At 47.3% G+C, this 26766-nt stretch overlaps 1 protein-coding gene across 1 annotated transcript in view; it reads left to right on the plus strand.

Annotated features, from left to right (window-relative positions):
• LOXL4 (lysyl oxidase like 4) overlaps positions 1 to 26766 on the plus strand; it is a 76178-nt gene that overhangs the window by 38113 nt on the left and 11299 nt on the right. The window contains 7 exon segments of the mRNA XM_061556512.1: positions 9049 to 9265; positions 10234 to 10417; positions 13724 to 13878; positions 17493 to 17648; positions 24236 to 24307; positions 24309 to 24402; positions 25188 to 25431. Of these exon segments, the coding sequence (XP_061412496.1) occupies positions 9049 to 9265; positions 10234 to 10417; positions 13724 to 13878; positions 17493 to 17648; positions 24236 to 24307; positions 24309 to 24402; positions 25188 to 25431 (1122 nt within the window).

The raw sequence follows: 26766 nt of genomic DNA on the forward strand, positions 1-26766 counted from the left end.
ATACATTTCCACGCGATAAGTTACTCCGTTGAGCTATCATTTGTGGCCAGGTCACTTTTTAACAAGTATAACTCGTAAAAACAAAGTTTTTCACTATAAATCCTTTATATGCGTGGCGGCTAGAGTCCTCTCGTCCTCTGGCTTGAGATGGCTGCCACCTATGGGTCAGATGATTGTCTGCCAGTATTAAGCAATTGGTAATTAAATATTTAATTTGTTTTCCCTAAACAGTGTAAAATTTTGGGAAAAATTTTTCACGAACATTAATTGTCTCGCACAACGAGTCTGTGTGCAAAATGTCAGCTCGATTGGATCACGGGAAGTGGGTTAAAAAACGACCGAAAGATTTGCACGGTCGTAAGCAAGCAAGCAAGCACGCAAGCACGCAAGCACGCAAGCAAGCAAGCAAGCGAACTTAATATAAAAGATTTTTAAAAAATAGTTTTTAGCTTTACACAGGGCCCTTCAGCCAGTAGTAGCATGAGCAAGCAATTGCAGGGCTGCACGTTAACCTCTTCAGACACTCTGCTATAGCTGCAGTCTACCTGAGTAAATCATCGTGGCCTCTGCACTCCGTGGTAAACACCAGTAGCCCCGTGCGGAGAGCTGGGTGGCTGCAACTCACATCGAGTTCCCTTCCCAGGTTCCTGCCAAGCACATCGCGATCCTGTCTCCAACCTCCACCCTGCGAGTGTTTTATCAAAAAAATACGCGTGTGCACACGTGCACGTGTGATTCATCGCTAGCAGCTCAGCGCAAGCGCACGGATCCTGTCGTAGTACTGGCACAGCCGACTGTGGATCTCGGATCGTAAAGTACCGAGGGTCATTAGCGTCATGGATACACGTGGCGTGTTTATGTTCTCAAAGTTAATCCAAACTTCGCGAGAGAAGGGGCCCTTTATCGATTGAGTTTTTCTGCCTCAAACTCCCTTGAATGATCTTTGTTTCCGGATATATTATTTATTTACTTGATTTCAAATTGTTCTCACGATTTATTAACGGTTACACAGCGTTGAGTTTATGTCTTTGATATTTAGCAGTATTTGGACAATGTTGAGGGCAACCCATGAATACACCCAACTGCATTGGCAACGTTCCCACTGAATGTTACGTGCATTGCAGACACAAACATTGGGGTCATTTCCCTTTATGTGATTTCGCAATGAGAAAAAATATAAACTTGTTCTCAAAACGCCCTTAAGTAAACACACTTGGCGTTCCAATGGCCAGTACAACAGCGGCACTATTTACACGCCCAAGATCGTGTTGAACGTCAGGCTTTTTCCAAAAAAATATTACGTAAAAAAAAAGTCATTAGCAGAATTTCTATGAGCGAGGCAGGTTTTTTTCGCAACGTTTCAGAGCAAAGCAACCGTGAAGTTCCGTTGTTGGGGGAAGGGGAGAAAAGTCAAAGTTGGGTTGTTAGCTGGGCGTATGGGTGGTACACGCGCTGGTGTCCCTGCAGAGCCTCTCCTCGTTTGGGTGGGGGGGTTTCTCCGGGCACTCCGCCCACGCGAAGCCAAAAGCTCATTGATGCAATTGCCCAATCGTTCCGTACATAGCAAGGAGCCTCCCAATATATGAATTAGAATTATCAAATTGAGACCTTGTGAGGCTTTCCTGAATAAATAAATTACGTCGAACGTAGAGTTGTATGAAAGGTAGTTGCCACTGAGATTTTGGCCAGGACTGCATAATTGGACTATGTGTCAAGATATTCTTGTATGGCCTATGTCACATCCACTTGTAGAAAAGTCATAATTAATCAATACAAAATAGCATAAGTGGAGGCTATAAATAAATGCAATTTAATGGTAAGATATTATTTTCTTTCTAGGAAAAACTACAGTGTCTCTACGGTGGCTTATGGCATAATGTATTTGCCTTATGAGAGAATACCGACTCTTACTCGAGACCAGACAGCAGTGAAACCCTAGGAAGGACACGACTTAAATGTGGAAGCCTGACTGCCGAGTGCACGTGTTAGTGATTAGTCTGAAGCACTGCCGCCCCCTCTCCATGCAGTAATGTCTGGGTAGAGGACTTGCACCCGCAGGTTTCCCTTTGTGGATGTTTGTGACCAATGTCAGATCCATTTAAAACCTAAATGTCGTGGAATGGTAGCGCGTACTGATGTGAATGCTTTCCGTATGGATGTTTTCTACATTCTATTGGCTGAAATGTGAATGTCTCAGTGACAAATAAATATTATAGATATAAAACGGTTTCCTTTTCAGATTTTGGAAAAGAGATGTCATGATGACACTATAATTGGCATCAACGTTCAGTTTACTCTGAAACTTGCACTGGAATTTGTTTGTTCATTCACAGTAGCGAAATTACAATTTGCATAAATGATAGAACTTATGACCGCATTTGATATGATATAAATATATACGCCCATTTATTATGTATTTACAAAGACAAATGGTTGTTAAATGCATCATTATTGTCAATGTTCTATTTCATACCTACATGTAAGAAACACTGAATGTAGAATTTGCCTTTAAAGGATAATTTAATTAAACAACTTTAAAATGCCACCCTTCATCATCACTGACTGCAACCATTTACTGATCTGTTTCGTATTTGTAGATTGCTTTAATTATCCTTAAATTATCAATAAAATACCTTGCTCTGTAATCATTGTGGTTTAATGGTCCATTTAGCTGAGGTCCATACTTTCGTAAATTCAAGACAGGTGGGAAATTCTTTGGAGCCAGCTATTGTGTGGCACGGTGCATTTTCAGAACTCGACAAAACCCTTCCTGTCTGCAGCATTACCCAATTCACTCTGCTGATGCCTGCGGTGATATCGGAATATCAACGTCAATGATGTACCCAGAAAAGTGTTACAAAAATCTCACTACGCGGTTAAAAGGGGGATCTTGCTGCACTGGGACGTTTGGCCAATTCCACGAATGAGCGTTTGGTTCTAACTCGTAGGTTTTTTCGGTAAAGTCACGTAGGTAAAAAATGTAATTAAAAGTTAATAAAGTAATAATGGAAATAAAATAAAATCATAAATCACGACGTTTCGGAGGCAACACAAGTCTCCGTCATCAGGTGGGACCGTGACAGCTAAAATTACTGCATCAAGTGAGGAAAATTCCAAAAGACCAGCCCTTAAATACAAGTTAAGGGGGGAGGGGCTTACCTGAATGTGGTAACCAGGGAATGGAACGTGGGGGTGGTGGGCGGGGCTACAAGAGAAATTGGTCAACGTCGACCTGTGCAAGAAAACAATCGGTGTACTTCGACCTCAACCGATGTTGGTTGAGAATCCAAATACAAAAAAGCAGTACTGTTAAACGCTGGGGATGTCAACACTCGATAAAGTAGAAAAGTATCGGGAAGAAAACCGGCGCTACTCGGAGAAAACCCAGAGGGCAACGCTCGGCTTTACCATTCCCTGGCCACACTGCACAGCTCCTGGCATGCGAGGCGCCGCAAGCCCCTGCCGGTCACGGCACTCCCTAGCGCCGACCAGGCTCGCACCTGCTTAGCTCTCCGAGATGCAACGAGGTCAGGAGCATTCAGGGTGGCTGCGTAGAAGGTCCCAGAAAGAATCCCGAGACCCCACTGGCACTTTTTCCTGTATAAATAAATCTGGATGAGACAAAAGACTTTCTGTGTCTTCCATATCATCATATCATTGCCCCATAGGACGTACTTTTTATGCTCAGATTAGTTAAAGAAGAATTGTAATTAACGAAATACAAAGAGAGTAGTTATCTACTTGTTACTCGAACGAACATTTAAACATTTGTGCGAATATATCATCTCTGAACCATCTTAACGAGACACAAGTGGAACACGTTTAAAAACGATTTGCCTCTCATGTCTTACTGCCCATAACAAATTGAAAAGATTTTCAGGCCCCACGTGCTGTCAGCTGTTTTCATCTCTTTGTACATAAAGTTCTGGTCGAAGGCCATCCCACACTGTTTTGGTGGCTTAGGTTGTTGGACCATACTTCACCACGTTCAGGCACCCTATGGGGTTGGCGGTGGGGGTGGCCCAGGTCCAGTTCAGATATATATCGCTCGCCACTGGTGTTAGCCACGACCGGGAATCGCATTCAGCTCGGGCGGAGGGGCTCATAGCCCGTGGCACAAACCACCGTGCCACCGCTGCTAAAATAATCTTGTGCCTCTTTGCTTGTTGTTAAACAAGGCCACCGTACTGACCATTCTTGGCATTGCCAAACACGAAGATATGACTCCAGTGGCACGACTCTACTTCACAAAAGGGAAAGCCTTTGTAAAATTCCTTCTGGTTTCCGTTTTGGGGCACGCTAAAAAGCAACCTCGCTCGCAAATGAATGAATAAATGAATATGTCGAAATCCGCGTCGCAAGCTTTTAGCAACAGCAGACAATGAGACAGTGACGAGGGATATGGAAAGAATTGTGGGCAGTCGTGAATGCTGTGTTCAACTATTTTCCATTCTCCAATGTTCCTTTTGAATGAATCATGCAAAACATGTCCAATTCTGTGGGCAAAATGCCATAAAGTCTGTGGCTGTTACCACCAACAAACGCAACAACCGAAATTTTTAAAAGCCATGTCAATGTCCACACGCCACAACTCAAAACGTGACACATTTATTGTGTCCTTTTATTTTCGGTGTCCATAACCTGAGACTATTTCCAATCTCTTCACAATTTTCCGGTTTAACATTTCCCTCCAATATAAATAGTGCAACTGTGTCGGCATGAATACCCTACAGAGGGGGCAGGAAACATTCCTGAGGCTGATTTCGTGACCTTGTCTGCACCGGATCGCCTACGATCATGGCGGGGTTTTGTTGTAATTTTACGAGCGAATTCTGCCCTCTACCGTGTGCGGACCAGAGGTCACTGAAAGGGATGTTGAAGAAGTTACTCTGCGACATCCGCTTTTGTGGACCGTTCTCCAACACAAAGGGCCACACGGACTCTGCGAGAGACCAGAATGGATGCTGTGTCTTGTGGTGTGATGCTGACAGCACAATCGGGATAAAAAAATGTAGGGGATTTTTTTGGTTTCAAGTGTTCTTGAATCCGCAGCGTTACAAACGTTCCCTAAGTCTGGTGCAATCATGGCGCCTGTCGCAAGGTTTACTCTTCACGCACACGTATGCCAGAGTATTTACATTTTAGTCGAATGTTTATCAACTTTATATCGCCTCATAGCAAAAAATGTATTCAATCAGAGCGTCGTTTAGTTAGTCTAGGTATTCAACATATTTGGTTAACGGAAGATTGCGGTTATAAGAATTGAGCTGATAATATAAATACAATCGACACTGGGCATAAACACAACCATTGGAAACGAGACCATCTGGTGATTATATCGAGAAGTGTGCTTGAATCAGAATGTGCTCTTTGTCCTCCCACCACCATTGTAGCATAAGCATGTGTTGCTTATATCAGAACTATACTTATATTAGGTGTGCTTATATCCAGCTTCTGCTATAATTAGCAAAAAAATTTACCCAGTGAATATTTTTCAGGAGGATCTTGCATTGGGATATTTGGTTATTTCTACGAATGAGTCTTTGGCTTGTGGGAGTACCCAGAGAAAACGTACACTTACAAGGGGACACCATTCAAAGCTCAGCACAGAGAGATGTAATACTGCACGGCTAACTTCGGGACACCTTGCAGCTCAAGCCGACAACACCCCGGGATTCCCAGACAGTCTCCCATCCAAGAACAAACCAGGCCCAACTTTGCTTAGCTTCCAATATCCGATGAGATCAGGTTGCATTTGGGGCAGGTGTCAGGAACCAAAATAACAAGAAGGGCCATTTTGGTCCTTATTTGGTAAAAAAATAAAACTCAATATTTCAAGAGCCGCAATGCACGTGAATACGAGGCGGCAGTCCTGAATAAATAATGTCACGAAGCAGTCCTTAAATAGCCGCAGGTTGCCTACCCCTGATTTAAGGTAATTCGTCCAACTATGTGGGGTGAGAGCTGCCAACAGAAACTTTGTCAGACAGGGTTAAACGGGCTTTTCCCAATGAAAGCCCTCCAACATCCTACGTAACACATCGGCCGCCTTCAGTCACTGCACTGCAGCCTTAGCTGTTAACCAAATGACCCTATTGTACACGAGGCATGGCTTCCAGTTATCAAGGCGGGATAAATTAGGAGGGTGAAAAAAGTCGGCGCACGAATTACGACGCCCTCGTGCGTAACCGGCTCGCACGTTTCCACGGACGCAAACAAAGCCCCACATTGCAGGCGAACAGAGCTCGCGAGAAATTTGGGATGTGGCACATGACGGTGAGTGCGCCGACTGTGCACTGCCCTTCGAGTTCGGTTTTTTTCCACGAGTTTGAATGAACCGTGTGAGCAAGCATTCCACGGCCGGTGTGCTTTACACACTAGAGACTCGTGTCGTTTAGGTCGTATTCATACCAGCGCCAACGTTTCGAGGCCCACCTTAAAAATTAAAGAGAGCCCCATTTTTTAAACTCAGCCTAGGTGTGACCGGTACGTACTGAAGGATCAATTCAAACTCGTGAGCGTGATTTTCATGAGGGGCATTCGCCGCACCCACCGCTTAAAATTATTGCGCCATAAGTGAAAAGTTTCCTTTCATTTTTTCTTAATTGCGTATTCAAAAGTAACATTGCGTACCCCTGCAAATGGACCACATGGTTAGTGGGTGTCCTGGTGCACAGAGGTTTAGTAATCAAACTATTAAACAGTACGTAGCATCTCCGAGCGTCACATATCCTCCCTCATCAATTAACTGCTCACACCCTGTGCAGTATTTGTGCAATGTGTAACTTTCATTTTCTAGATATCTGACCTTTGATCTGACCTTTTCACATATGGTTTATCGAGGATATTTCTGTTGCGCGTCGTCACTTTAAGATGTTCTCTGTTCATATTTAGTTTGTTGCGGTTGCACCCGACTCAAGAGCCGCATGGCTCACAGGGCTACACCTAATACATGAAACTTGAAACTTGAAACCCCAGATCCCAGACAGTTGGATATGCAATGCTGTAATGCACTATAAATAATACAACAACATTATACATCTCGCCAATTAATCTATGTAGGCCTCCCTAACATCACATTAGCCATCGGAGTATTTTAACTATACTTCACCAGACTGGTCAGCGTGGGTTGCTGTAGGGGAACTTCCAGAAGCGGTTGAGATGTCACTCGTCACTGACGTTATCCTTGGCCTGGAATCAAACTAATTTAAGCAGATTTCGATTTAAAGCTTTCGTGACTGCAGGGATTCATCATCTTGGTTCTTTCGGTAAAGTCACGTAGAAGGGAAGTAATAAAAGAATAAAAATAAAACATAATAAAATAATGCTCACGACGTTTCAGCCACAACGCAAATAATTCTCACGACGGCTACTTGCGTTGTGGCCGAAATGTCGTGAGAATTATTTTATTATGTTTTATTTTTATTATTTTATTACTTCCCTTCTACGTGACTTTACCGAAAGAACCAAGAAGATAATTTAAGCAGGTTTATAATGCAGTGCATTAACCACCACTCAACCCCATAGGGCCACATTACGTATTACTTTAATAATTCACAGCATTGGCAGCGTATGACCGTGATCCGATACCGTGGAGGCGAGGGTCGGTAGATCACACGAATGTTGTGAAACTTCCTTTCCGTGGACATCGGGCTGCCATACCCCTGGCTTTCCAGGAGAACACGGGTTGACAAAGTGCGGAATAATATCATCTGTCCCATCTTAATGGGATAGAGTGTTGCTCCCTCACACACGTGGGTTTTCTCCGGGCGCTGCGGTTTCCTCCTATACGTATTAACACTCATGAATTGGTTGAAAACATTTCTAAATATAAAGGACTGCAGAGCTTGGGCAATTGTTGGCGGCGGTGGCTCATCGCCTGGCCGTTGCCTTCCTGCTTGTTTGCAGTTCCTCGGCGATTTGCGAGATTCAATTCGCAACTAACGATGCAACATAACATGAAAGCATTATTGATATTATTATTTACTTACTATACCGAACCACTGCAAATGTAAAACCAAAAAAAAATAATTTCGATTTAAAGCTTTCGTGACTGCAGGGATTCATCTTCTTGGTTCTTTCGGTAAAGTCACGTAGAAGGGAAATAATAAAATTATAATAATAAAACATAATAAAATAATTCTCACGACGTTTCGGCCACAACGCAAGCAGCCGTCCTCAGGTGAAACCAGGTCTGTCTACGTGACTTTACCGAAAGAACCAAGAAGACAAAAAAAAATACTTAAGCTGCAGAATGAGGATGCAAGTTCCTGTTTTCAAGCCAAGTGCCCCCCGGGTCAACGGCACATCGTGTCTTAAGTGGAAACGGGTTCGCTCACTCTGCATTCACTGTCAACTTTTATTCATTCAGGAAAGCAGTTGTGGGTCCCTTGTGGATCTCGTACCATTCGCCAACGGAGTTTTTTTTTCAGCACGAGAAATAAAACAGATGGCACGTGAGCGATGGCTGTAATAATCCAAGCGAGGCAGACAGGTGTGGACCCTCTACAAGGGGCTTTCCAACCTCCCAGTGTCAAAAATCACTTTTGGTCCATTGGTGAAGGAGCAAAACCAGTTGCTTGTCTCACCGAATCTGTCCAGCCGTAGAGGCCGTTACTTAATACTGTAGAGATGTTGAAGGTTGCACTTCTTAGAATTTAACCTTAATTAAGATTCTATGAATTTCTAGAAAAATGTATGTGTGGAGCAGTGACGCAGAGGTTGGTGCATTGTGTCAACCAGGCTAACTGAGTGTTTAACTCCTGGCCATGGCTAACATAAATGGCCACCAACATGTACTGTGTTGAACTTATTTCGCACCGTACGTAGCCAACGGTGCTAACTGGACATCTGAAATTCACCACAATCATGAGAGCATAGAGACACTTCATCTCGACTTGAACGAAAGAAAAAGACCTAAAAAAAAACAATCTCCTAGAACGCTCCACTCTCATCATCTTTTGACGCACCGTACGGGTACGTAACCGTGTCCCAGCCGTTTGCGTACATGTCAATGAACCTCCCCGTGCTGGGAATCGCTGCTGGCAGATCGCACCTGAAGAAGAGGACGCACGGCTACTGGATGCGGGACGTGAACTGCACGGGGAACGAAGTACACCTGGCCACGTGCCGCTTCCGCACGGTGCCGGCGCGGAACAACGTGACGGGCTGCCGGGACGGAGGCCCCGCCGTCGTCAGCTGCGTCCCGGGGCCCGGATACGCGCACAGCCACAACTCGGGCTTCAGGAAGGCCTACCGCAGCGAGGTGGGGCCCTCACTGCCACCACCGCCACCCAGGTCACTCTCTCGCTCTCTCTCTCTCTCGCGAACGAGATTCATCCCTTTTGTCTCTCAAGTTTCCACCTCTGGTTGAAACTAAATTAACATGACTTCACCTGACCACCAAACTGCTAGGAGCACAGGTGTTCAGAGTTATTACAATATTAATGCTTCTCAGCTAAGGTTGAAGGTGCGTATGCCTTAGCTCTCTCCGTCTGTCTACTATTGCTCTTGTAAAGATGGTCGAATATGAGCACAACTCTACTATTGTGTTGTTCTTGGGAAATTAGCCTCGCCCAAACTTGAAGCCGCAATCCAGAACAAACAGGATTATTTGCAACTATGCAGAAGCGTTTTGCCGTGACAGCTATCCGTCAGCGTCCTTACTGATAATTACATTCTTCAGTAGAGACACACATGGGGAAAAGCTTTATATCATCCATGCGTATGTACTGGATTGCGAAGAGACACTCTGATTTGGCCTTTCGGCATAGCCCCATCTGCCTCAACACATCCTCAATACAATCAGTTGCACGGCTATGAAAAGGGGGGAGGGGGGGAACTAGACAGGGGCCCATTGAATTCTTTGCACCAGCGCCTATACCAAGCACGTTTTGCCACCGTATGCAAAAACCTGCAGTTCCATCGCACAAACTCCGGTCATCCTCGCAGTGGATTTTGGCTGGCCATCGAACAAAAACGGCTACCACATCGCGCGCTTTCAGATGCGCTTCTGCGGCCGTCTGGAACGCTCTTCCTTCCGATGTTAGGAAGCCACTGGAGCTGTGCACTTTTAAATCTTCATTCAAAACTCATTCCTTGAGAACTGCGTTTTGTGCTTAGTTTGTTGTCCTTCACGCTGCGCCTCCGACGAGCACGATTGTCTACGTACGGTGCGAAAGAGGCTCCACATGCACACACACGAACGTCCCACGCAACCGCGCTCTCCTGCAGCAACCGCTCGTGAGGCTGAAGGGCGGCGCGCAGATGGGCGAAGGCCGCGTGGAGGTGCTCAAGAACGGCGAGTGGGGCACGGTGTGCGACGAGCGCTGGAACCTGGTGGCGTCGAGCGTCGTGTGCCGCGAGCTGGGATTCGGAGCCGCACAGGAGGCAGTGCCCGGCGCGCGCTTCGGACAAGGTGATGATGCCGGGGCTGGGGGGAGTGGGGGGCGCGGAAGGTGGTGGTGGGGGGTGTTGGCGGCGGGGTATTTAGAATCGTGCGTGCAGAGCATTCGGCCGTTATACATTTCCACGCGATAAGCCACTTCGTTGAGCTCTCATTTAGGGCCAGGTCGCTTCTGAAAAAGAACTGTATAGCTCAGTGGGTCGTATCTTTTTAAATGAAATCAAAGTTTTTATTTAGTTTACTTGTCCGAAAGAGGGACAGGGCAGACTCACATCTCGGATGGCAGGTTGTGATTATTCCCGCGTGATCATCGGCATCGTCAGGATATTGTCGAGGTTGAGCGATGATGTAATGCAGTGCGAGATCCACGGCGCCACCGATACCTCCGGCATTATTGAATAAGTCAAGTAAAATTACGTACAGACCTTTGTCAATCTACTGCTGGATGAAGGCCTCCGTAGGCCGTGTTGATCACGGTGGTTGTTTAACCAACCGTACTTTACCACGCTGGTCAATGTGGGTTGGTCAAGCGGGCCTAAAATCAGTTCAGAGAGCACTCGCCATTAACGTGAATCTGGGAATCGAACTCAGGCATCATGTTCAGTGCCCCTACCACTGTGCCACTTCTGCACTCCAATCAATCCCAATCCTCTGGTAGTCGGCCATCGCACGTACCGTAAACTCCGAGTTTCAAACAAATATGAGCAAAGTATAAAAACCGAGTATGCACCGTCGTGAAATATTATGCCCAATAAAATTTGTTAATTGAGTTATATTGATCTTTATCAGTCCGTGGACCTTCCAGACCAACATTATCCAGGAGCATACAGTATGTTTAAAAAAGAAAACTCTGGAGCGGATTTGAAGTCTGATCTCATCAGTAGCGTGGAAGATTTTTCCAATAGCATCTGGTAACCCAGCATATGTATCATTTTGTCAACACAATAGATAAACACGAGGTTTCTCTGACTTAAATGTGAAACTCAATGCATTATTCTGCTGCTACTGAAGCAGTCGCTCTCGTATAGAGGGAACAAAACCGGCCTTTAAATGGAATTGTGCACATTGTGGAATGCCTGGACTGATTTTTGCTGAGAACCAATTTCAAACGCTCTCCCATCGAGGGTCAACATTCTTAACATTTATCAAATTCACTTTTCATTAAGGATGAAGGCAGGGATGAGAAAGTACCTTTGCGAGTTAAGTGTAAATTTAAGAGGACATTCACATATTCATGAACCATCTGTGTCTCATTCCTGGACTACCTGCTACATCAGAAGCTGCAATCCTTCACACTGGACAGGGAGAGTGCCTTTATCAGCTGCTATACTAGTGGTGTGGCAACTGCCTGAAGCATGCAACACGTAGGTGGCAAATAGTCACAATTTTACAATTCGGTCATTTATCTTAAGCGCAGCTCACCCGGTAGAATGCTCGGCTCGTGATCACGAGGTCGTCAGTTCAAATCCCGGCCACGGTTAACTTTTAACCTCACGTCCCTCCGGTGTTGTAAAAATGATCAATGCCTGCTGAGCATCCACCCGCTGGAAAGTCATTCGAGGTTATGGTACAACACACAACGTGCAGCTCTTCTGGCGATCCACTGCTGGATGCGAGGATTCCTTCCCATTCCATGTGGATTGTGGCGGTTATTTTACCATAGTTTACCAGGCTGGTGAGGGTGAAAAGCGTAGATGTGGTGGCACAGGCTCAACCCCGCTCGGCTTCTGAGATAAGCTGCATTTCGGGCGATTTGGCCAACCGAGGTTACCTTACGGATAAACTGACCTTTAACCGTAGGAATGTCGAATTTCAACCGGCTCAAAAAAAACCGAGAGCCCGTTAGTGCACGCGCGCCATTGGTCGGTCTGGATTCGTTTGCCGATCGCGCTCCACGCTGCAGCCACCTCCGCACTTCCGCCGACCGTCACTCAGGCCCGGCCGGACGGGGGTCTGCGGCGTCCCTTAGGGGGGCGAGGGAGCGCGCGAGCAGTGCGTGAGAGCAGCTGCTTATCACGCCCCAGCGACAGCCTTGAAAGAACCCAGGAATTTGGCAGTGGCAGACTCTGAGCCCTCGGGGGGGCAATAACGGCATCGGCAGGGGGCGCAGACGAACTCAATTAACCTGAACTGCTACAACAACTACTTAAATATCGCGGTGCCCTACCGAGAAAAGTCCTTTCTTGGCGAAGGCATCCACCACTGTTTCAATGACAGAAGCCTGTTTTATTGGTCTCTATTTTCACATTGCACCTATGCAGTGATGATTGTGGGGAGGGGCAGAGGTGGCGCAGCAGAAAGCACACTGTGCTATGCGCCTTGCAACCCGAGTTAGATTCCCGGCCATGGCTAATATTAGTGGTGAGTGTTATCATCTGAACCAGTACTGGGCACCTGGTTCACCAACCCGCACTGACCAAGATGGTGAAGTATGGTTAAATTTCCCCCATGACCGCACAGCATGGGAAGGCCTTCATCCATCATCTGATTGACAAAAGGGCTGTTCATGTACACATTATTTCAAAAGCATGGGTTATTGGCCACTGTAAAATAACATGGCGCGCACACGCAGTGCTGGTTGTTATGACACGGATTCCTGTGAGGTTTGTAATGCAATACGGATGGAGCATTGCGAATGAACTCGGAGTTAAGGACTAGAAACTCAGTGACCTCCAAAAATGCATGAGAAAGTCAACGTTCGCCCAGAATGCACGGCGTCTTAAAAGGCCGCGGTGTCTCCTACAACGCAGGTCGATAGGTACCCGGAGAGGTCGCGGGCTGAGCGAGAGGGCATTCGCTTTGCTGCAAATGTGGCGCAAGAAACTTCAACGAAGGAATGCGCTGCCAAAAAAATAACAAACACAGGAGAACCCAACACAACTTTCGGTAACCTCCGGGTAAAGAGGACATTGCAGACAATTAGTGTAAAGGCATTGTGGAGAGGACACGCTTATGAAGTTAACTTTCTTTTCGCACGACATGCTACCTTATTCTCAGTTGATTCGTTACAAGATTCGGCTTTCCAGCAGCATTACAACAGAGAGCGATTTTGTGAAACCTTCCTACCCTGCTACTGGAAGCAGGCACGGGCTTTCTAGTCAGTATCCTCTTGCCAAGCATAAGTCACCTCGGGGGCTGCATAGAGGTCAGATTCTTTTGCTTGTAATCTTCCGTCATATTACCTGTGACTAACAAAATACGAGCGAACCAAGCACACGTGCTAGAACACCACGCGGCGGTTCCGTGTGCCCTCCATCGCCCGCTCACCACCGCACCCCGTCTCCCTGCCGCACCCCACCGCCACCTGCTGCCCGCCAGGCACGGGGCCCGTGCACATGACGCAGGTGGTGTGCAAGGGCGTGGAGAAGTCCCTCACCGACTGCAAGTTCAGCGAGGTCGGGGGCAACTCGTGCAGCCACCGCGAGGACGCGGCCGTGCGCTGCCACGTGCCGGCCATGGGCTTCGAGACACGGGTGGGTGGCAAATGCAGACGAGGGTGGCAGCTCGGGGCGAGGGTTGGTGGCAGCTAGATGCGAGGGTGAGTGGCAGCTAGAGATGAGGGTGGGTGGCAGCTAGATACGAGGGTGGGTGGCATTTAGAAACTAGACACGGGTGGGTGGCAGCTCGGAGCGAGGGTGGGTGGCAGCTAAATGAGAGGGTGGGTGGCAGCTAGAGATGAGGGTGGGTGGCAGACAGAAGCTAAACAGAAAGGATGGGTGACGGCTGCTATGGTCAGGACCGGACAGAGAGTCGAAAAGGATTTTCAAATGCCTTTGGCGAGGTACATCCGTCAGTCACTTCTGTCCCTGAAGAGGGCCTTGCTAGGTTGCACTCTGTATGACACTCGTGTGTGCATATAAATAAATAAATAGCCCACAAATATGAACGATAAACGGTAAGTCATTAAGGTTAAATATGAAAATGTATTACAGTGTAAGGGACAAGAAACCTCCAAATTTTTAATTCCCAACAAAGGCAAAAAAACAACCATGTGATCAAGATTCCTACAAAAAGCACATGCTGCATTACATTGCACCCTTTGAATGTCCCAGAGTGGAGCTCCAGATTCATGCACCGGGCATGCGAAGAAACTGATATTCATTGTTTTTTAACTGGAAAGTTGTAAAAAAAAAATGTGGCTCACATTTGAATTGTGTCCGCTAAGTAGCGCCAACCCGGTCCAAGCACAGTCTAACTTTATCCTCCCCCCCCCCCCCCCCCATATATTTCCCTTTAATATCAGGGGCGCCGAGTTCAAGATAAAAGTTTAAAGGCTTACGATGCATGACTTTTATCGCCGCCCCGAACCCGTTGCCCGACAATCTGAATGCTGCCACACTGGGGCACGACCAGAGACATTCACATGCCTCTCTTGGTGACACCGCGGGGGGGGGGGGGGGGGGGTTGCAAACGACATCTACACTGCAGAGCAGTGGCAAGCCAGTTCAGAGTGCAGAGAGCGTCAGCGGCTAATATTGCAGGTCTTAACGTGTGCACCGACCGACTGCCGAGATGATTGTTTTTTGCCGACTGTTGTCAAAATGCTCACGCTCAATTGATCAATTGCAAATGTGTCGTTTCTCTCCTGCCTCGCGCTGCAATTGGAAGTGAGAAGGTAAGGTTTTGCGTTTTATCGTTGAACGCTTTAACAATTTTACACGTTTAGAAATAACGATTGCTTCTATGCTTTTTATGCGTTGGCTTTTCCGAGTGATTTACCTATGCGCTGAGTTTAGCCCTGTTCAAATTTGAATGCTTTGTGATTTTGCTGGATTTGTTGTAAAATGTTATTTGTTGTAAAATGTAAATTTTTTTATTGTTTAAATAACACTGCTTCCTTTACAGTTCAAAATGTGTTTGACGCAAGAATGTTGTAAATGCATTAACGGTGATTTTTTACCATTTGCATCTGTTCCTGAAATTGATGAATGCACGTGTGTTTTGTGTTGCATGTGCACCATGTATCAAAACGTTATGCACATTGTACACACATGTAATTTGTTACGTGTGTTTTTGTGTGTGTTTGTATACAGTTAAGGACTATATTTGCATGTTTTTGGACACCCTATATTCGTAATTTATGTGTCGAGGCTTGCGTGCGTGTGTGGATAAATTTAAGTACTGCGCTCTTTGATCCTCGTATACCCGCACTTTGTGTGTATCAGTATCCGTATTGTTTATCTGCACCATGTGTGTGTGTGTGTGTTCATATAAAGTAGCGCACCGTGCGCGTGTTTGTGCATTCACAGAAGCATTCCTAAACACGCAGGTGTCAAGCTGCCACACCGTGTGACCCCATGGGCGACCGGACACGACCCCATCCCTGCGATATTCACTCACTCGCCCATTCGTCCATTTGTTCCGTTCGAGAGAGCGAGCGAGCAAGCGGACGAACGTTCACCCCTGTGGCTGTTGTTCCGTTCGAGAGAGAGAGCGAGCGAGCGGGCGGGCAAGCAAGCGGACGAACGCTCACCCCTGTGCCTGTCCCCCTGTTCCCGTATTCACTGCTAATGGCACAGATCCGCCTGACGGGCGGGCGCAACACGCGCGAGGGCAGGGTGGAGGTGCTAGTGGATAAGGGCAATGGGAAGCACAAGTGGGGATACATCTGCAGCGAGGACTGGAGGACCCTGGAGGCCACGGTGGTGTGTCGGCAGCTCGGCCTGGGTTTCGCAGCCCAGGCTATGGAAGTATGTACCCGCGGGGGTTCCTCCGATCGTTGAAAACAAAAACAAAACGAGTGGATGTGCAAGGGAAGTTGTCGCGACGGTTGTGCCGATGGGATCGACGGCGACCGCGAGATCAAAGCGCCGCCCGCAAACCGCCGGTCTGCCGCCGCCGCCTTTTTGCCTTCACTCCGCAGGTTCCACGGCTGCGCTTTGAGATGGGGGCCTTCTTTTGCAGGAACGAGCTCGGCTTTGTGGCTTCGTCGCGTTAAGCGAGGGGACGGCATCAGCCCGTCGCTTTGGCTGAAGCGGCCGCAGCATCTCCATGAAAGTGGAATTTGTGCCATCCATTGTTTCAGCTCTCACTCCGCTCTCTTGTCCAGGGTTCGGCTTGGGATTTCAAATCACTCAGGCGGGTGCCGGGCGCTTGAGCTCGGTGGTTTCTGACTTTTGCCTGCAGCATAATGCCGAGATTTCAGCAGCATGGAGCTATCTCAGTCATTCCCTTTTTTGCTTCTCCGCATAGTCCAGAGGGCTCTACCTGAAAGGTAAATGGACACCGCCACTTTGGGTGTGAAAGACTTTTTTTCCCATTGACTTGTTAATTTCGGCCAACAACGGCATTCGCTTTTGTCATCTTTGCAACGACGATCACAGTGACACGCGCTGAGAGGTAGTCGGATAATAACTATAAAATAATAACGGCTGTCATATACTCATAGCATTATTAAAATATATACCCTTGTCTAAATAAAATATATTATACTTCATTAAATATACAAGCGTAACAAAATACTGTGTATAGAGTACATACTAAAAATACTCAAGAAGGAATTGGCCAAACATCCCAAGCCTGTGTTATGGCTTCGGTTACGAAAAATATACTTTTTATTTCTCATATATGTGTACCCATACACATCTAAATTTGCCTCAAGAGAGCGTAAGAAAATAAAACAGCGGTGTGAATAGCGATAATTGGCAATTTCCAATGTTTTTTCGGCTTGAACTGCGTATTGTTCGGCATGATGTCCGACGTTTTGCTCCACGTGCTGGGAGCTTCAGGAACCGAATTCAGTTACCCAGAATTCCTGAGGAAGCTCCCAGCACGTGGAACGAAACGTCGGACAACGCCGCCATCCAACCCAAAAACACTTTGGGAGAGCTCTACAGCCCAACCGCAAAAAAAACCCAACGAGTAAATGGAAAAGTCTTTCAAGATGTCTATGTGCCTTTCTGACGGAGACGCCAACGCCTCTCTGGTGAGCGGGAGGCCACTTCTCAAGTGCTGCCCTGTCGCATGAACGCCGTTGGATGAACGCACGCGGCTGCCCCCCCCCATTCCTTCCGCTGCCCCCCGCTGCCCCCCCCCCCACTTCCACGCTCTCTCTCTCTGCCGCCGCTCTGTCGCTCGCTCCTCGCAGATCCGCTTAACGGGCGGACGCAACGAGTGGGAGGGCCGGCTCGAGGTGAGGCGATCCAAAAGGTGGGGCACGGTTTGCGGCGACGGGTGGACGACGCTGGAGGCCATGGTGGCCTGTCGTCAGCTGGGCCTGGGCTTTGCTGTGCATGCGCTCACGGTATGTGGCCGGTGCTGACCCCCACCGAGAACTCTCTGTGCTGCCGTTGTACACGCCCTGGTCTCCGCGGTGTTGGTGTTGAGCTGGCCACAAGGATGTGCTGTCGTCGTCGTCGTCGTACTTGCCCACTGGGCTAGCAGTCGACCTCCCCCCCCCACCCCCCCCCCCCCCCCCCAGTGTTACGCACTGCTGTCCTGGCAGCGATGAGCCACCGCAGAGCTAAACGTGTCTTGGTGCGTGCCCAGTGGCCAATGTTGACCCTCCTAAGTGCTGCGGTGACCTCAGGATGGGTGCGTACACATCGTCGACGGGCGCTGTGATGGTCCATCAGAACGTTGTGTTGAAAGCAGAGGTCGCAAACGGGTTTTGATTCCTTACCCGTACCCGTACCCGGCCGCACCAGGGTCGCAAATGGGTACCCGTACCTGTACCCAGCCGGGTACGGGTACCCGTTCCCTACCCGTACCCTACCCGAAATTAGTGACAAACGGCTACTCACCAGTGACTCACAGCCTACCCGTACCCGGCAGCACCCTGGTCGCAAACGGCTACCCGTACCCGTACCCGGCCGGGTACGGATAGCCGGGTATCGGGTAGGGTACGGGTATCGGGTACCCGGTTGCGACCTCTGGCTGAAAGTAACACACGGCCGAAGATCATTGCTGACCCACTACAAGACATTATTCTGTTGGTAACTTCCCAGTGGCTATTGTTAACTCACGACAACACAATAATCCCACGCTAAATGTGCAGTGGTAATTGTTGACCCGCCACAACACTGAACTTCACATTTATATTTCACGATTGTGTAGCGTGTGTTTCGCGATGCGGTCACGCCTTGGCTCAATTCAGAAGAAGTGTGGTCACTAAGGGGAACGGAATGTACTCTGTGGCCGGGTAGGTCGAATTTGTGATTAATTTTGTGATTCTTGTTTTACTTGAGTTACTTAAGGTAACATTAGGTTACGCAGCTGCTGCCCTCTCTCACTAAACCAGCTATTGTTCTATTCAGAGTTTCTACCAATCATGCTGATTGCGCGTGGGTGTGTGTGCGCGCGCTTATGTGTGCGTGTGTGAGCGCGTGTGCGTACATGTGGGTGCATTGCTGCTTTTCACGCACTGCGCCATGAACCCAGTGACCTGGGCTCGATTCTCAGCCAAGGATAATATTTGTGTGAACTTGTTATGTGCCTCCTCGAGATAGACGAAGCATAAAATGGGTACATGGGGCCATGTGTACCACTGGGGAGACAAAGACAGCAGGTCTGGTGGTGGTGACCACACCATGCCTGTGTGTGCCATGCCAGCCCTTCATAGATGCTCACAAAGAGCACTTGCCCCAACAACAGTATGTTAAAGGCTGCATGGAGGACCTGTGTATTTTTGCACGTGGAGGACAGTTGCTCACACGATGCGCTATCTTTGTCTGTCGCTCGATTCTCAGCCACGGATAAAGATAACATCGTCGGCTGGTGGTGTCTCAATCTATCCAGGGCCTCCCTTAGGTCACCTCGACCTTAAATGAGTATCCAGCGCAGCGCATGCACATCAGCACTGGGGAGACAGATGCAGCCAGGCGATTCGCTGAACGCAGCATCCCTTTGTGCACCATGCTGGCAACAATTGATTCTCGCTAAGACCATTTGCCCCTGCAGTCTGTAAGGTTAAAAGGGAGAATGTCCGTATGTGTGTGTGTGGGTGTAGTCGTCTGATCAGCAACCTGCAGCACAGGGATCTGGGTAAAATTCGTTGTCATAACGCACGCACACTACCTAGTGGGACATTATATTTGGACCTCGTCAAGGTTGGCTCAGCCTAAAATGTATAAATATCTGATTCATTGTGTCCATGTCAGGAATTAGGGACAAAGGTGGCAGAGCCAAGGTGTTTACCATGGCCCGCCTTGCATTGCCTTTTGAAATGCGCAACGAAAACATTTCAATTGGCAGCTTCACAAGGCTAAAATGGGGCATCTTTGTCTATGCGTGTCATCTGGTGTTTGTGTAAATGCCTGTGGAGGTTTATTGTTCGGAAAACTGAGTCAGTGTTCTGCAGAAAAATGTAATCGGGAGCTGCCCCCAAGTCACGTCTAAATAGACGCAAGATTTAGTGACCGGTGGTAGCACGGAACTCAGAGTAGATCCAGAAAATTGAGACCCATCCTCGCCCCGGCCAACGGAATGAGAAGTATCAGCGAAACTGTGATATTACTGATATTGAGGTCACGTGCAGTGGGGAAAGGTGCGCCCCCCCCTACTTCTTCTAAGATGTTTTACCAGTGTAGAGGAGAGTATGCCAAAATATTTTCTAGAGGCCCTTCCACCAACAGTGGCTCAGCAGGACATTGCAGGGCTGCGCTTTTACCACTTTTCCGTTGAAATTGCTGTCGTGACTTTAGAATTCTTTCAGGTAACTGCGTTTCCTAAAGTTGCCATTTTGGGTCCGGTCTTGGTTATTGTAATGCCGGTAGCCCATTGTGTTTGTTTGGTCAGCAAAACCTCGACCACTTAACTGCAATTTTCTTAAAAGCTGTATTTTCTTTCGAATCGAGTTTCTTTCATTCTTCACATTATGAGAGGCACAGGGCAGCGGAAAGTAATTAATCTCCGCACATTTTTCTGCATCATGTGACCCATAACTGGAGGAATTTTTCAGTTACATTTATGCAGCTGCCATGAGATTTCATGATCAATCTAAAAGATTTTGATATGACAATACAAAGATTTCCCGTATAGCCTCAACAGGCTGTTGGGGCATGTGCTCTTAGCGAGCACCTATGAACAATGGCGGAGCCAGGATTTTTAGGTAGGGGGGGCAACCCCTCCAGCAATGAAAAATTATAGAGGACTTGTTGGTAAGTAAGGACATGTTAGTGAGTAAGTAAGGAGTTGTTAGTTAGTAAGGACTTGTCCCTTGCTTTTTATTCGACGCGTGTGCGGCGATGGCGCAGCCATCGATCGAGGGTCAAATTCGAGCCGCGTTGTGTGATCGGCATCGCGCTCGCTGAAGGTGTTGATGCCTTCAGAGAAGTCGTGTCGTGTGTACGCAACTGCGCACAATTCTGAGTTACTTATAACTGCTTTGCCGTTACTTATTGCCAATTATGGACTCAGACTATCGTCCTATCATCTCATAGAGTGCCTGGCACGTAATAATATGTTACACAGTGTCAGTGGGGGTCGCAAAATGCCGATTTATTACTAATAAACCCAAATAATCCGATCGAAATCCCTAATAGCTCAGATAATCGTCACTAATTTCGATCGGATGGGGGGGCACGTGCCACCCCACCCCCACTGGTTCTGCCAGTGCCTATAAAGGGCGGTATGGCACGCAAGGGGGTGGGTGGCCAGCACCACGCCTAGCCGCCTTTGTCTCCCTAGTAGCGATGTTTATACATCGCTCCGGGTACTCATTAGAGGCTGAGTTAACCTAGGGGAGGCCCAGGACCGGTTCACACACATGCGCATGCACACTGTGAGCTCATGCAACTCTTGGATAGCTTCTTTGTGCACACTCAGGGTATTTTATCTGCTCCTTTCATCAAGTAACATTCACTTTATTTAAAACGCCGTGTAACACTGCAGATGTAGCATGTATTGCAATCTCATTTCTTTGTGAATTGTGCAATTGCACAAGTATGCAAGCTCATAGAATTGCTTTCAAGATTCAAAAACTAAAAATGTACAAATGATTAGGCTTTCTTTCCATTGATATGAAGTATAACTCGAACATTTATTTTTTCTTACTTAGTTCATTTTCAACATATGTCGATTATGCTTTTCCTTTGGCACTGATTAGTCCATAAAATTCAGATTCTGACATTTAAACGTATAATTTTATTAAGCTCTGCCATGAAATAATTTGACATTTTTTTGCACAGTATTTGTTTTATACCTCATTGGGAATTTTGATCTTAGATCTATTACACTGTATATATGTATATGTCATTTTAAGGTCATTGCATTTAACACATTAAATGGCACCGCAAAATGGCTACAATGTTGTATTGGTAACGGTATGGGAATTAACCTTTTAGGCACCTCATTAATATTTCTGTTTGGCCGGCGATTCCGGGTCTGACAACATAAAGATACTTTTTTTTATCTTCAACTTCACCTTTAAAAAAAAAAATCCCCATTCTAATCTATTTCACATCTGTGTTACGTGTTACTGTTTGGCCAGCAGACCATCTTTTTTTTTACACCGGTAGCCTTGACGGCTGCAAGCCAGACTCCCAGTCCAAATGGGTGCAGAGTCAGCGGAAATTCGGAGCTGGGCAGGAGACACACATATTTCTCCCGTCACCAACAGCAGAAATAAACAGCCATGCTGAGCACGGAAAGGAGGGGGCCTCACTAAAATCATAACTCACTGAGGTTTTGTACGCACTGCCAATTTGGTGATGTTATTTGAATGAGGATCCCATTGGGCCCGGTCGTGTTAATAGTGCACCTTTAGTAAATGTACGGTCCACGTGTCAAACCAATGCCGGATGAGGGCCTTCCCATGCCGTGCTGGTCGTGGGGGTTATTGGGCCACACTTAACCTCCTTGCTCAGTAGGGGGTTGGTAAAGTTGGGGAGCACAGAGGTGGGTGCATATAGGTACAGTACAACAATGGATTCTGCTGCACTGCCCTCTGCTGTCCACCAGCCGATAAAACATATCATGCATGGTGGTCGCCCATCCACACTCTCCGGCCTCCTCTCTGCTTGAGTATTAATAAATGGGTATGTCTGCAATAAAACATATATACAACGGACAGTAACTATTTACGCGTAACAGCTCAAGTCTCTTTTTCAAGAGAATCCTGCGTGGCACTTTTGGCTAATCGAGTCATTTGTACCTAGAGAACACCCACACACTAGGGAAAAACACTCAAATCATCCACACAGATAGGTCAGCAACTTATTTTATATGCAGTACTGCCTTGTAGAGACTACCGCCATAAGCCCTTAGATCTGTGCACGATCCACCAGCCCTGCCTCCAAAGCGTTGAATTGCATCCACGTGTAAGGCCACCAAATTTCTGGGAAGCTCAACACGAGGGGATGGGTGGCCAACACCAAGCCTGGCAGCCTTTGTCTTCCTAGTGGCGATATTTACACAGGTACTAATTTTACGCTGAGTTGACCTAGGGGAGGCCCAGACCTAGCTCAGATAATCGTCGCTGGAGTTGGCTGCGAGCCGGAATCGAAGCTCGGGTCCCGCCGGGTTTGTCGCGCAGCGTGCTAACTGCTGCGCCACCGCTCCCCTAGCCATGCACCAACTACCTTGGCCACGATAATTGTTTTTTTTACCCTTCTATCTGGCAACAAAACTGACACATTTTTTACAAGGAGTCATGTTTGCATAGACCACAATACCTGCAGCCATAATGCAAACAAAAAACATAACTCTGATAATAGATGCACTGTCCTTGAAGTTGATTGGTCCACACCCGAGACAGCTTTCCTTAGAGCCTAGTCTCACATAGGTTGGACCAGATGACGCCAAAAGGTGCACAACTCAAAGACAATGCACCATCAGAGTATGAGAGCTTGGCGTAAGCATTTACACCATTGGAACCTCATTTGCCACCTCAAAGTCAGCAGCGCAGGGCAGCGCGTGAGGCTGCCCTCCCCTCAGGGTCGAGACCCGCTTTCCTTGCAGTCGGGTTGATTAATTTCACCTTTCCGTCCTTAACGCAATTACGCACTGCGCCGTTTGGCCATCCTCTTTTAATGGCAGTTTACGTACTTTCCGAGACATAACTCATTCACCATCTCCTGCCCAGCTGGCAATCCCGCAAATAGGAAACCCAACAATAACATGGCATCACATGCCTTCTGCAGACGGCAGCGGCCTGTTCTTCGCGACTTTGCCAAGGCATGATCTCAAGTCCCCATTTTAAAATACCCTGCTTTTGTTTATACAGTACACAAATTGCAAATACTTTTCGCTGCCATGAGCAACATATGACACATTTTTTAAATGGAACAGTGTGTAATAAGCTTCCCTCATGGCGTTTTCGTCTGTATCTTCTGAAGTTGTTTTAATTGTCCTTACTAGTGCTTCTACTCCACTGCCAATGCAATCCCTGACATCTTACAAAGGATATATATTACAACAGTCTTACACACACATTGTATAATACAATAGTTGCTATTTCAGCAGGTAATCGACCATGACAAAAATCTGAGAAGAGGATGGGCCCAGGCAGTGGAGTTTGTTTTGCTGAAAAATGGAGAGGCGATGTGGCGAGATGTTAACTACCTCGCCTGGTATACAGGAGGTCGTGGGTTCGATCCCAACTCTAACGCCTGTATTTTGGAGTTCCCACGTTATCCCCGTGGTCGCGTGCTTGATCCCATCACGTTTAGAAACATGCGTTTCTAAACGTGCTCTTAAGTGTCCACATCATAAGCCACTTCTTTGAGCTATAATTTGCGGCCAGGTAGCTTTTGAAAAAAAACAAGCTATATACCCCAGTGGGCCTTACCTGGAAAAAAAAAATTTGTTTCGTTTAGTTCAGTCTTGAGGTCTCGCACTGCTCCGCTCAATTTAACCATCTTGCCCTGAACCCCCGGCCGCCCTCCACCCCAGGAGACGTGGTACTTCCAGGGCGACAGCGGCGTGGAGGAGGTGCTCATGAGCGGCGTGCAGTGCTCGGGAACCTGAGATGTCGTTGGCTCACTGCCGCCACCACGGCAGCCGCGTCAAATGCAAGAGAGGTGGCGGCCGCTACGCCGCCGGCGTCGTCTGCACCGAGAGTACGCCGCACAACAGCTACCGCCTCGTACCGCCGACTCTTTAAATCGCGAGCGGCGTTCGTTCAGTCGGCAACTCTAAGCGAGGTGGAAAGCGTTCATGCGCCAGGCAGGGCCCGATGAGCAGGCCACTCACCCCTAGCGGGTGTGGTGTGGATAGTGGCTGATTTGGGCATGGCTATTTCAAAAGCTACAAATAAACTCCTTAAAAATATATATTTTTTAAACAAAGGTTTTATTTTAAAGTGCACTCCAAAGTGCAAAATAAAACATTTCAGCCTGTCACCAGCTGATCAGAATATTTTTGGACATTTGTAACAAAAACATTAAACCGTGGGGGCCACTTCCGAAACGTTGCCTATGCAGTGTTATTGACGAATGTGTTGAGTTTTGTTGTTATGTTTTTGCTTGTGCACCGCTGCCAACGCAGCATCACCATATTTGTTAAATACTGTAAAGGTAGAGAGGATTGAGGGAGGGAGGAGGTGCAACATCACCTTGCATCCCGGGCGGTTGAGCCTCCCAGTATTAATATTTCGATTTACAGTTCACCCAGAAAAACCTCGCTGAGTCTTACGACTCCAGTCATTCGGTAACCTTACACAATCAGAAAGAGGACTCGAGAAAAATAAGACACAACTGAACGTCTGCCGCTCACTCCAGCCACCCCAAATTGGACACACACAGACACATGAAGCGCCGGGGTCGGGGGGCGAGACGTGGTCCAACTGTGGACCAACAGCGCAGATCTCCCCGTGACCACTAGCACCGCGCGGCTTTCCCGGCAGGTGCCCCGGACCTGGTGCTGAACGCGCGCATCGTGCAGGAGTCGGCCTACCTGGAGGACCGCCCGCTGCACCTGCTGTACTGCGCCGCCGAGGAGAACTGCCTGTCGGCGAGTGCCTCTGCCATGAACTGGCCGTACGGCTCGCGGCGCCTCCTGCGCTTCTCCTCGCAGATCCACAACGTCGGACGCACCGACTTCAGGCCCAAGGCCGGCAGCCACGCGTGGGTCTGGCATCAGTGTCACAGGTACGAGAGATGGCACGGCCCCCGGTCGAGAGGGAGGGCAGGGGCATTTCAAGATGCGGTCTTCTCCCACTCGTTTTACGTCATTTCGCTAATACGTCGCACCTCCGATTCGCACAGTTGGCTACGTAGAGGGCAAGAGAAGTTGGGCATTGCTACGTGTATACTTTATGTAATACCACTGACCTGATTTGCGTCGCCTCAACCCCACACTTACGTCACTGACAGCATCATCTGTCCTTTCTCGTATCCATCGCCTCTCAGCCTTCACCTCCACCTAGCCTGGAAATTGCTTTGATTGACGTCGTTTCGATATTCGTCGTCGCACCGTTTTGGAACGCATCCCTGACGTAAGCCGAGGTATTACTGTAAAAAAGCTTTCACACGAGATCCGAGCTCTTGCAATACAACCTAGCAGCTTGTTGGGCCTTTTCTGCTGAAATAAATCAAATATAATCTAGCTATCTTGATGATGCTGGATGTAATCCCAAGCGAAACGGCATGTATAAAAGTGTAAAAATGTTGCTTGCCTTTCAACATTCCGGTTTTGATAATAAACCAAAATCTATTTGCATATCTGTCCACGTTACAACTAGATTTGATAGGCTGTGTCGGGGTGGTGGAGAGTTATCGTAAAAAAATGGCATTATACCACCACGATTTAACCCAAGAGAAAACAATTACACTGTGTAACAATTTTTTGTTACAATTACACTGTGTAACAATTTTTTGTTCCTGGGTAGTAAGTGTTATTTCCTAATTGCTTATGCCTCAAAAGTACAGAAAATGGCTATTATTCCCCACAAACTTTGCTTTTGTGACCAGGACAGTAATATTTTGAAATTTACCTATTTTCCATAACATTCCAGATAGCTTCTGTGCTGAGTAAACTTGGAGTAACTTCTAGAACATTCTAGAACTTTCCAAGTATCCGGCAGATGCATTTTGCAATGTCTACGGCCAATGTATCAAGACAAGAGCGAAAAAGTACTCCGTGGAAGCATCTACTAAGATATGTGATCATTATCAATCATATTAGTCACGAAAGCCTTACGTATAAAATTCACAATCTCATTTACCTATGAGCTGATTGCCTATTTCAATAATGCTAAATACATAATATAGTTTTGATTTAAAGCTTTCGTGACTGCAGGGATTCATATTCTTGTTTCTTTCGGTAAAGTCACGTAGAAGGGAAATAATAAAATAAAAAATATATAAAACAAAAAGAACTAAGAATATATAATATAGGTTTTTTTTTTGGATTGGCATGTTCTGTTTACGTGACAAACCATACTAATCGGCTGTGTCGGATGGTGGCAGGTTTATCCTCCGTGT

Source organism: Lethenteron reissneri, chromosome 22 (genome assembly GCF_015708825.2).
Source record: "Lethenteron reissneri isolate LAM-NWPU_2019-01 chromosome 22, ASM1570882v1, whole genome shotgun sequence".
NCBI classification, from domain to species: Eukaryota; Metazoa; Chordata; class Hyperoartia; order Petromyzontiformes; family Petromyzontidae; genus Lethenteron; species Lethenteron reissneri.